This window comes from Volvox carteri (genome assembly GCF_000143455.1).
Source record: "Volvox carteri f. nagariensis unplaced genomic scaffold VOLCAscaffold_115, whole genome shotgun sequence".
Lineage (NCBI taxonomy): Eukaryota > Viridiplantae > Chlorophyta > Chlorophyceae > Chlamydomonadales > Volvocaceae > Volvox > Volvox carteri.
The window spans coordinates 173,131-184,953 of record NW_003307658.1 but is presented as its reverse complement, the minus strand read 5'-3'; the positions used below and the strand labels follow the sequence as shown (position 1 = coordinate 184,953).

At 51.7% G+C, this 11,823-nt stretch overlaps 1 protein-coding gene across 1 annotated transcript in view; it reads right to left on the bottom strand.

Moving 5' to 3' along the window:
* Positions 1-10,652: 10,652 nt before the first annotated feature.
* Positions 10,653-11,823, bottom strand: part of VOLCADRAFT_108426 (uncharacterized protein) — a gene marked incomplete at both ends in the record, with an annotated part of 2,960 nt that continues 1,789 nt past the window's right edge. The window contains 2 exons of the mRNA XM_002958960.1: positions 10,653-10,813; positions 11,251-11,283. Of these exons, the coding sequence (XP_002959006.1) occupies positions 10,653-10,813; positions 11,251-11,283 (194 nt within the window). The remainder of the gene's footprint in view (positions 10,814-11,250; positions 11,284-11,823) is intronic.

The following is an 11,823-nucleotide window of genomic DNA, read 5'->3' as shown; positions in this document are numbered from 1 at the left end:
AATGTGCAGTACATGCCGCACGCACCCCAGCGCCAGTCCTCCCTCCCTAGCCTTGCTGATAACATCGAAAGCAGGAAAGGAGCATTTCTACAACTTCGTCAGTGTTGGCGTTATGTTGAATATTTGCCATTTTGGATTACAGAAGTAACAGGGAGGGACATAATTAATATCCCGCGCCTGGAATTCAGGTTTCATCAGCATTATGGCCTGATTACGACCGGATGCTGCAGTTATAAGGAATTCTCACAAAAATGGTTGGGTGCACTCAGGACCAAAGTGACGTAAGGATGCACTAGATACTCGTAATTTGCCCGCACCGGAAGCATGCCTACGGACGTGCGAGCCCCAGCTTTGGTATTGTATCCATGCGCTCCGAAACCAGGGATGGTGTTGATTGGGAACACGATGTGCAGTGCTTCACAAGTGTCCTTGTCCATCACAGCGCAGAATGTATCCTGGATCCAAGTTCTCACAACCCAAAGAGGTGACGTGCTAGCAATGGAAAATCCGTGCCAGCTTTAGCACGTCGGGAAGTAAGCAGGCAGGCAGCCAAAGAGTTTTCCTGGCAGGGGAAACTCCTAAAAGACGACTCCTCCTGAAGACAACTTCGCGGTGAGGGGGCCTTAAGTCATCTTTAACATCGATTTGGCAATCACGGACGCTTCGCCGTGTTACAATACAACTTGGGTCCAAACAGCTACTGCATTTCCCGCTCATGCACATTCGCTCGTCGTGATGTTCAGACGGGACATGGAGGATTCGGCTTTAGCGGCAACGCGTACCCATGTGGAGTCCCAAATTGAAACCGAGGACCTATTATGCAAGATCAAGACGGCCTCGGGCAAGTCATTCTTGCCTCTTCCCCGTGCTCACCTAGTCCATACACGTTGACGGAGAGATGGTCTGAGAAGTCGATGAGCATGTACGGCCGGCGTTCCAGACGACAAAAGATGTACAGGCAGACCGCCGCTACCTGAGGAGATACCGTACCGAACGCCGAGACGGATTATGGAAGCCCCCGGCCACAAGCCGATGACAACGCGAAGAGTCGCATTCCAACGCGCTGCACACTGGAATCATAAATTGCACATGGACACTTGTGCATTTAGCAGGTGTCCTAGCGATGCCCATGCATATGCAACACTTGCGGCGATCCAACCTATCTCAACACCATGCCAAACGGATACTCATTTTTGGCGCCTGCTCAAACCCCCGTTGCCCACCTGGTTTACACGGCGCCCCCTCGTGAAGCCCCGCTGCAGGGCTAAGCGGTACAGCCGGTGACCAGCCTCTATTGCCTCAGAAGAGGGGCTGATGCGGAGCGCCTCTACCAATGCTACAATCTCATGCCGGCCCCGCGACAGGGCTCCTTCATGGCCACCCTGACAGTGCAGCATGGCAGCCACATATCAGCCCCCCAGGTCCAGGGTGAAGGCGCTAGAGTGCAAATATGTAACATCTTGGACATCACGCGTCCGAATCCACCGATCGGTTCTTATCCGAAAAAGACGTGATATAAGAAAATACTATGTCGCTCATCGCGGCATGCATGGAGGATACAGAACCCTGCATGAGGTCAAGCCAGGGAACACCTGGACAGCGGAATGGCAGTGCACAACCTCCCGACCCTTCACTGCCATTTCGATAGCGATAAATACGGCACTCACCCCGCTGGCCCATAACCGTCCCCCAGAAAAACGACTAACACCGTGCGCGTCGCCGTTAGCACCAACCAGCTGTCCAACCAGTTCACCAGCTCCGTCTGCTCCCTTGGTAAACATGACATCGCTGCTGAAGGCAGTATCCTCGAGCACTCGGCCGCACTGTCACGGGCGTGAGGCGCAGAAAAGTACTCTAGACGCCAGAGCATAACGCGGTCGGATATGCCTATCGTATTAGCTTTTAAGTGCTTGCCTGGACACAGCAACTGAAGCCGTTGGCCTCATCGGCCTCCAGCTCGACTTCAGCTTGGCACTGAGAACACCAGATCATGTTTGCGTTGTGGAGTGGCTGTACAACGCCCTTTAAAGACAGTAACCTGTTCCGCAAAAAAAAAGTTAAGGTCCTCAAACTTAAGGGGTGTTTCCACTTGGATTAAAAGACGCGGATTAAGCTTTTCTTTAACCCGCACCAATGCATCGCTAATCCGTCGGAGTGTTTCATACGCAGATGAACAAAAATACGGATTAGGTACGACAGTTACCGGTACTTGCAAGACAGTCGGGGGGTCCTGGCTCGAGGTCAGGCCCACCCTGGAGTTCGTTGGTACCGCTTTCATGTACTTCCTCAAACAAGCTGTTTCTCTAGTACTGTGATGTTCTATGGTTATATTGTTGCAAACTGAGCTGAAGTTGCAAGGCGTGACCGCAGTTGCCGGTGCCATGCAAGCCTAGAACACTCGTTACCAACCTATGTTTCGCATTCCTTATGCCATGCAAGGGCGCCCATGTGCATGACTCCCACTCCATTCTTATTACCACCTCTTTGTGTAAAGCCGCACCACAACAAGCAAATCAACATTTGTTCCAGCATTCTTCATTGAATTTAAGCCTATACAGTCCCTATGTCCGAAACGACAAGAGATTGGGTCATAGCTTCCCGCGCATCCATACGTCAGCTTGCTGTGCCAGCAATGGACTGAGTACTTAAGCTACTGGGACGCCATCCAATCATGTCTTATGATTCCTCAAGGCTTTGTGTGGATCAGAGGGTGAGCATTGCGGCGCCACCTATGTTTTCCAACACTGATTGTTTTAGCAGCATGCTATTCCGTTTTTTCATTTAAGGAATATTGAATTGCTCTCAGTTGGCGGGCTTATACCGTACTGCTATTGTACATTCCTGATATTACGATTCAGGGTGGCCGTGAAAATGGGGCTGGAGTTTTTACGTGACATTGCCATTTCGGCACAGAAATGAGTAGACTTTGCACTTATGTTATCACAATTCGGGACGGTATCGAAAGTAGGTAGTCCAAAAATAGCGCTTGCTCACGGTCGTGTTGAGAGTCAATGACCTCTGTGGCCAAAGCAACAGGCGCCACACCTGCCCACTGCTCAGGAGGTGCATCAGGAGCTAATATGTAGCAGGAAGGTTAACTTGGTCTGCTTGAGCGGCCTAGAAGTAGGGTGTAGTCTTTTCATGGCTACTACCAACAGTGTGCAAGAAATAATAAGTATGAAGCGTGAAAATCAGCCGGAAAAGGATGGAAAGCGCTTTAAGTACTTGGGCGCCATTTGTACATAGTAGTACGACAATTCGGGACAGCCCCTATTTTTGTGGAGGCCCCTCACGGGGCCGGAATTCCGGAATTTGACCCCATGAATTCCCAAGCAAATCCGGGTCAAATCCCAACGGGATTTGAGGATTTGACCCCCAAAACAACAAACAATATAATGGTCATGCAAAGATTTCCTCGGGCCTGGAATTTGACACATTTGAGGATTTGAACCCCCCAAAACAATTATCATGGCCATGAAAACAATTCCATGCGCAGCCGTTACAATATATTGCATATCTTCGAGCGGCATGTTATGCTCGTGCCAGTCAGTCCTCGCGCCGCATGCCTTCAAACATTTAGTTAGACTTTTACTATTAGAGTTATTCCTCCAAAGCCGGCGCTCACCGCAAAGAGCGATGTCAGACAGCGGCGATGGACGGGCCAACAAACGCCGAAAGGCTCAACCAGGTACCCTAGATGAACTGAACCGGCACGTGCAACAACTAGGCAAGAAAACGAATACGAACTGTACGTTTTCTTCATATGGGATAACCATCTCACTCGCAAGGGTCGCGGACAGCATCCCCGGGATTGAGAGGCAGCTAGGCGTCACATTCTCTACTCAGGACGTCTCAGACATGCGTGTGAGTTATCAATAAAGCCAGCCAGCCCAACGCGGCCCTCCCCTGCGCCCCCCCTGCCCAACGCCGCCCTCCCCTTCGCCCCCCTCGCCCAACGCCGCCCTCCCCTGCGCCGCCCAGCGCAGCGCCGCCCTCCCCTGCGCCGCCCAGCGCAGCGCCACCCCGCAGGGGAGAGCCGCGTTGGGCTGGCGGGACGCAGGGGAGGGCGGCGTTGGGCTACGGCGGCGCAGGGGAGAGCGGCGTTGGGCTACGGAGGTGCAGGGCAGGGTGGCGTTGCCCCAGCCACTGCTGCCGCCGTCCCAGCTGCGGCCCCAGCTGCAAACAGGCCCCGCACTCCTGCACCTCCACCAACTCATACAGCAGCAACAGGCGATGCTCACACAGAACCACTGGCCGGGCATGGCATGCTCGTGCGGTTACCTCGGTTGGCGGTCATGTCCACTCTTGGCCTGTGTAACCCGCTGCATGGAACCCTCCCGCGCAAGCCTGTGCACCGTACTAAGACCTTCCAATGTGCATAAGCACCTGTTCGTGCTCACAGCGGCTCCGTTATTCAGTCGGCGGCGTCCCAGTGGGGGTTGGTCGGCACCATCTCGCGTAAGGTCCATTACTTCTGCATAATAACGCAGTCATCGTTGCTATCTTGATGAGCTAATCCTACATCTTCGCTATGCATAATCCGTTGCCTGTGGAGGCCCCTTGGCGTCCAAGCTGAAAAGTAAATTCGCACCTCTGGGTTGTCCATCGCCGCTGTCTGACATCGCTCTTTGCGGTGAGCGCCGGCTTTGGAGGAATAACTCTAATACTAAAAGTCTAACTAAATGTTTGAGGGCATGCGGCGCGAGGACTGACTGGCACGAGCATAACACTTGAAGATATGCAATATATTGTAACGGCTGCGCATGGAATTGTTTTCATGGCCATGTTGCATGATGATAATTGTTTTGGGGGGTTCAAATCCTCAAATGTGTCAAATTCCAGGCCCGAGGAAATCTTTGCATGACCATTATATTGTTTGTTGTTTTGGGGGTCAAATCCTTGCAAATCCCAACGGGATACCCGGATTTGCTTGGGAATTCATGGGGTCAAATTCCGGAATTCCGGCCCCGTGAGGCCTGTGTTTTTTTGATAGGGATAATTTCCACTGACACGCCTTTCGTGACATCATCCGAAATGAATATTAGGGATGTACAATAGCAGTACGGTATTCTCTTGCCAAGTGTGACCTTTGTTGTACGTTATCCATCGCCCTGTATCAAAAAGTGCAAGGCGAAGTGGATCCAGGTCATCGCCCTGAATCATCGCCCTGACGGCCGGGCGGGCTTTGAGCCCGGGGCTGCACAAAACTAGTATCCGATTTTTAGATTCCGATGAGATCTGTTCGAGGGGGCCTGAGACTTAGTTGGATGGGTGCGCACTTACAGGAGTTGGTGACGGACTCCTCAAGGACGCTGTTGCACGGCAGCTGGCCCACCGTGATCAGGGTGGCCAAGAAAGTAGGCGTAGGCACTCCGGGATGGGGGGGGAGTTTTTCAAGAGCAAAGAGGTCACAGTGGCACCAACTAGGAAGAGAGCACGCAAAGCTTTTAGCCTGCAAAAAACGGGTTAAAACCTGCAAAACAATATCTGCAAGGCCTTGAAGAAGATTTCCCAGAAGCCTTAGAAGGATGGCCGGCTGGGACCCTCAACTCATGCCCTTGTTGTGGTGATGCAAAGTCCTCACGAGCTGGAAAATGCCACCTATCGCTGCGGCAGCAGGTGGCAGCGATGACAGTGTCCCAGGATTGGCCTTCGTACGGCAGCAGGTGGCAGCGGTGACGGCATCTCAGGATTGGCCATCAGCCAATGGCGCGCGCTTGGCTACAACTTTATTTAGGTTTAAGAAGTATGTGGTCAAGTTTTGGGGTCGAGGGGATGACTTTGGGCTGTAAGGTATTTGGCTTCCCTGCTGTGCCGGTATGGCCTGTAACAGACTCAAGATGGATTTATGGGTTCTGGTGAAGTTGGACTTTCGAAGCGCACGCTTGGCTACATAACATCAATAGCCAATGGACAGTGCCAAGTTTAGGACCTCACTCTAATGTCAGTCCTGTCCACACACTTATTTTTTTTTTTTGTGTGTGTGTGTGTGTGTGTGTGTGTGTGTGTGTGTGTGTGTGTGTGTGTGTGTGTGTGTGTGTGTGTGTGTCACATGGTTGGGAGTGCGTGACCCCATACCTGTAAAACTACCCATACGAGCCGAAGGATTTGTATCGTCCCAGTGCTGCACGTTTTGTTAGAGCACATCAGGGCGACACATCGTAAGCTAATGCAGTTTCGTTTATGATGCGGTGCTTTGGAGGCAAACAGAGCACGAAGGGGCAAGTACCATGTCCCCAGGGACAGCGGTTTGGAGGATGAAAATCACGTGTTATTGGAATGCCAGCCTATAATGATATTCGTGCTGAAGAGGGATTCGATCATCAACAGAGCATGTTGGAGCCATGAAATGGGAACCAGTACGTCTGGCGAGGATGTTGGAACGTATGTGGGCTCACCGCAACTCAGTTATCCCCTTTGAGCGCTAGTCTGGGCTGATGAGCGGTGTTTCCTGTTCTCCGTGGCTTTTAGGCGTATAGATATTGCCATGTAATACACACACACACACACATGGTTGGGGGTGCGTGACCTGTAAAACTACCCATGTAAGACATGTAAATCTACCCATACGAGCCGAAGGCCCAAGGGCAATATCTATACACCTTAAAGCCACGGAGAACGCTTCTTTAGGAGAGACCTGATTCCGACGGGTTGAACATGACCATCTTGGCTCTCTTTACAGCAGGGGCAGCTTAAAACACCACTGATAACTATAGCTCTCCTCGACCGTGTTCAGCCTTCAGGATGCCAGCGAGACTGGAGCGCCTCCATATCTGCGCACCCCATCAAAATGAAACTTCATTCTCCCTATGCTCCTGCTGCAATACTCAGAAGCCATTCCCCACTGCAGTACTCCAACTGCAGTGTGCCAACTACCGTTATCGCGGAGGCGATCGCACGGATCTCTGCTACCCTATGGAATGGATACCATATAAACGTGCATCAGATGTGCATTTGCTGCAGTTCGTTCAAAAAGCGCAAATGTGTATTGCAACGTTCAAACCTGCCTACCGTGGCTTCTCAATTTCCAAACTAAATCAAACACCATTCACATGACTGTAGAGGATTTTGTAATTGGAAGTGACACCTAGCAAATGGTTAGGATGCCAATGTGCGGATGCCAACATGTTCCGATGTTCCCGCTTTTCATTATACATGCCACATTTCCATACCCTTGTTTCGGTCCTTGCAAGGTCAAAGTAACGCCAGATATGCAGCAGTTTTTTATTCCCAAACTTTAGACATTCTTACGGGGAGTTCGCAAGGTCCCCGTTTACGGGGGAAAGCCGCGCCGGCAGGTCCCCGGCGCTAAGAAAATCTGTTGCCGGGGATGCCGGCATAGCTAGTATGGATGCAGCATAGTAAATTTCGAACTAACAAGGAAATTATCGACCTCTAAGTCCGTATTTGAAATTTCACGCGGCCGGTAGCAGTTTCCGCAGGGAACATAAATGTACATTGTTACACTATCATGGTTATGTATATTTTACACTTCAGGAATGCGATTGCACGTGGGAGGAGGAAGATCGTCGGGCCTTACTGAAAACGGTCCTACCTCTAACTTAACTCTAGTAGACCTACTATTATATTTCTTTAATGTAGGCTTAGTGTGTCGTTATTGAACAGGTGTTTCCATTAAGCTCTCCGGAACCACACGACAGGTTGCTACTAACAGGGTGTTTCCAAATAGCGATCCGCTATTTCCACTAGAGTTAACTTAGGGAGACGTTAGAGGTGCGCTAGAGCTCGTGGTGTTTCCAATAGTCTCCGAAACCAAGACATGGCGCCAAAGGAAAAACGCATAGAGCCGTGTAAAATGTTTCACAGGATGCTAAACGCTGGTCCAGCACAATACATGATATGATTGTCGCTGGCGAGCTGAGCATCACGCCAATGAATGTGGGCAGCAATACCTGATAGCACGACGGCAGGAGACATGCAATCCCAACCGTGTAGGCGGCTTGGACAACGTTCATATTCTTGGCGAAAAGACGATCGTCGGCGGTGAAGGTCGCAAGATTGTCGAAGCATACGTCAAGCTGCCTGTGTTTGATGCGCAACGGAGTACATGGCTGGTCGCATTGGCCAAGCAGTACTGCTGCTGAAAGCCGATGTGGGTTATGCATGATTTGATGCCATACTGCAGTGGCCTGTCTGTTTTCTGCGCCAACGTTTGGCATTTGTGCGTGGACAATCTGGGAGTCACCAGCAGGAGGGAGGACCCCTGACATGGGGAGCGCGGGTCGCCAATCCACACGGAAGTGTCGTGGTTTACATGGGCCCAGACGTGCAACGTTTTGTGTCAGTGTTTGGTTGCATGGGCGGAATACCAGGGGCAACTTCATGGGTCATGCCCCGCCCAATGGAGAGCTCGATGGATTGAGGCACAGAATGCATATGGAGCACACATTCTTCTCCACAGGCATCTGCATTTTTATTTGTTTTCATTGTAGCTCGTGGTACTGAGTTTAGTGGTGTGTATCAGAGATTCCCCATTGTTTCCACCCGAACCAATCATGCATACGAGAATTGTGGGATAAACTGGACAAGCTGCCGATGAAGTGTGGTGGGACAAGTCGGGTGTCGGCTTCCTCGAAGCCGGAAAAAGGGCGGGGGCCCCCTGCATCCGTACAGGCCGGTAGCTAGCACGGCACGTGTGACAATTGATGGGTGGTGTCACTGCGGTGGGAGATGTGCTTTGTTGCAGCAGTACTGATGGTGTGGGAGCTAAGCTTGCACCGGCGGAATCGTCAGCACCGCCTGCGCTCTCCACGTGAATCGCATCCATCCTGGGTGCATGCCGCATGGACAGTGCGGCAGACCGCAAGTCGGAATGCCCGTGCGGGCAAATTGGTAACGCAAGCTGAGTGAAGTTCGGTGCTGTCTGTGATGTTTATCCCCGAAGCGCCAGCGGCCTCAGCAATCCGCCCCACAGCCGCGAGCTTCATCTCGGCACACCGCAAGTCTTCGGAGGCCCCGTGCATTGGCCAAAGTAAATGTACAAACACGCAGCTTGTGTATTTCATAGAGAAGTGAAAGCAAATCATGTTGGCCTGCTGGTGGCAAGTCGGATTACCCATGCCGGCAAATGGTAACGCAAGCTGGGTGTTGGAGTTATCATACGCCGTCATCTCAGAATTCCATTATGAGATACGCGGCAGCTTTCGGGATGAAATTTAGCGCGAGAGGCGTTGATGTGACTTTGGCCTCGGTCAATTGAGACAGCCAAACTTGTTTGTGCTCATACGATTTTTGTTGGCTACATGCGAAATACCTTGCAATAGAGAATGCTGTATAGTACCTATAACGCGTTTCAGGCGGGCGAGATATTATGTTTGGTCCGTTACACACACACACACACACACACACACACACACACACACACACACACACACACACACACACACACACGGACATGGGCAATCCTACAGGTCGGGGCCCCCCTGGGCGCTTCGCGCTGGGGCCCCGCCCAAAAACAGTGGGGCATCGGTGACTGGGTATTTTGCAGTTGTGGCCCTGAGTGCTTGCCTCCCTACATTGCCAGAGTATGGTAACCAGGTGTGCAAGTTTTCCCACTCCATGTCGTGGGACCGAAACTAATACGCACATGAGGCACTTGTAAGCGGTCCCCTTGCAAAGTTTTCTGTAAATTCCTTAAAAGTCATGTGCTTTTGGATGCCAGCCCGAGCCAATCCTGCCAACTTGACGGCCAATTCGATACCCTGAACACGCTAATTCGATACCCTGCAAGGGCAGCTGGACAGAGCTCCCTGCCTCACGAGCACACAAAGCAAATCGCCTTGAAGTTGCGGCAGCTGTCACAGGCTGATGAAGGGCCGGGGCTGCTGTGTGAATCCCTGGCAGGCGCGCGACTTGCCGCTGTGTGAAATGCTTCACACCCTACACCACACACTGCACTCTAAGAGAGAAAATTCATGCACTTCTTCACATACACTGAATGAATGAATGAAGGTTACAGCGGACCCCCGTGAAAGGAATTATCGGTGCAATGCCCGCTCGAGCATGACCACGCATGCACGCACGCAGCCACGTACGCACGCAGCCACGTACGCACGCAGCCACGCACGCAGCCACGCACGCACGCAGCTACGCACGCACGAACGCAGTGCCAAGGCCCCGAACGCAGTGCCTTGTTTTACGGCGTTCCTTCCGGATTGCGCAAAGAGTAAGTGTCTCAGTCCGAGCATGCTCGTCCATTTCATCCAATATCTAGGTTGTTGCCCACCTTTTAGGTGGGCAAGCCAACCCAATAAAGAGGACTACATACGACGAATTCTTTAGGTTTTTGTTACGCGCAGTCGCGGTCATGCTCGAGCGGGCGGATGATGCAATGAGGGTCTTTCCATTGGCCAGCGGCTAGGATATTTCCTTAATTTCCTTGGAAAAGTTACGAATTTCCTCAATTTCATGTTACATTGGGCCCACTTTACACAACTTCTATCAGACGTACGAATTGTAAACAATTGCATTGCTCGCACCCAGTCTTGGGGGTCCTGGCTCGAAGTGAGGCCCACCCTGGAGTTAGTTGGTACCGCTTTCATGTACTTCCTCAAACAAACTGCTTCTCTAGTACTGTGATGTTTTATTTGAAGCTCACTTTGAAGCTACGTATGCCCTCGAGCACATTAGTTCTATTGCCCAGCACGTTTCCGCTCGCATTCCTTGACTCCCCTGGACAATTTCCCCATGGGAACCGTCGGCAAGCGCGCAGAGTTGTGCTGGGACGCGATCTGGTTAAGGCCTCCATACGACATTTGCGGATGGTGCAACTCGTGTTGATAGTCCGGGAAAGCTGGGTGGTCGAGGTTGACATGGCCATGTCAACCTGCACGCGAAGCTGTCTCAAGCGAGCCTAGTCATTCATATGAGTTCCAAGGTACTCAGCAGGAGTTCCTTGGAGAGGCATTGACTAGGAAATGGCACTCGCCGGTTTTGCGTAGCAGGCGTCTGTAGATTGCCGCGACTGCACTGGTCAACACACCAAAAACATGCCTATTCAGCTGACATCAATATGAAGAGTATATGTGAGGTCAAAAATTTAATACATGGTCGGGAGCATGTACTAGCTAAGAATTTCTTAGCGAGGGCTATGGGAAAGTTGCGGAAATTTGCCTTTCCATTGGCCGTCCGGCAACTTCTCGCAGGGGGACCTTTGCGCTGCAAAATTACCTATAGGTGAGCTATGTGTGCCGGAAAAGGAAAGTGGGACCGGGCACTAGGCAAGCCTACCGGGTGGGCAGTAATAGAGGGACCACGAGCCTGCTGCAGGTCCAGAGGGGGAACCATGCTTACGGAAGGGGTGAAGTTGTAGGACCCCCGAGGAACAGGAAGGCACGGGAAGAAGGAAGGTGGCGAGCTGCGGAGAGGCGCCCCTAGAGGGTAGGACAAACTGTCGGGCAGAGCAATTCTTTTGACTGCCCCGGTCGCACAATTCCCGTGCTTCCCTAATTCGACACCCTGAACACGCTAATTCTGACTGTCCGAATGTCCCTGCCAGGCCAATTCGACACCCTGTCAGCCTAATTCTGACTGTCGGAATGTCCCGCCAGGCTAATTCGTATCCCTGTCAGGCTAATTCTGACTGTCGGAATGTCCCTGCCAGGCCAATTCATATCCCTGTCAGGCCAATTCAAGAGCCTGTCCCGGCAATTCAACTTGTCCCAGGTGCCAATTTAAACCCTTCTACCGAGCAATTTAGACCAATTGCAGGGTCTGCCCCCAAACTCTCAGGCACGCATTCAGAATCGCGGGAGTTGAAGGAACTTTACAAAACAAGGGGAGCACTTACAAATATCTCTCGGT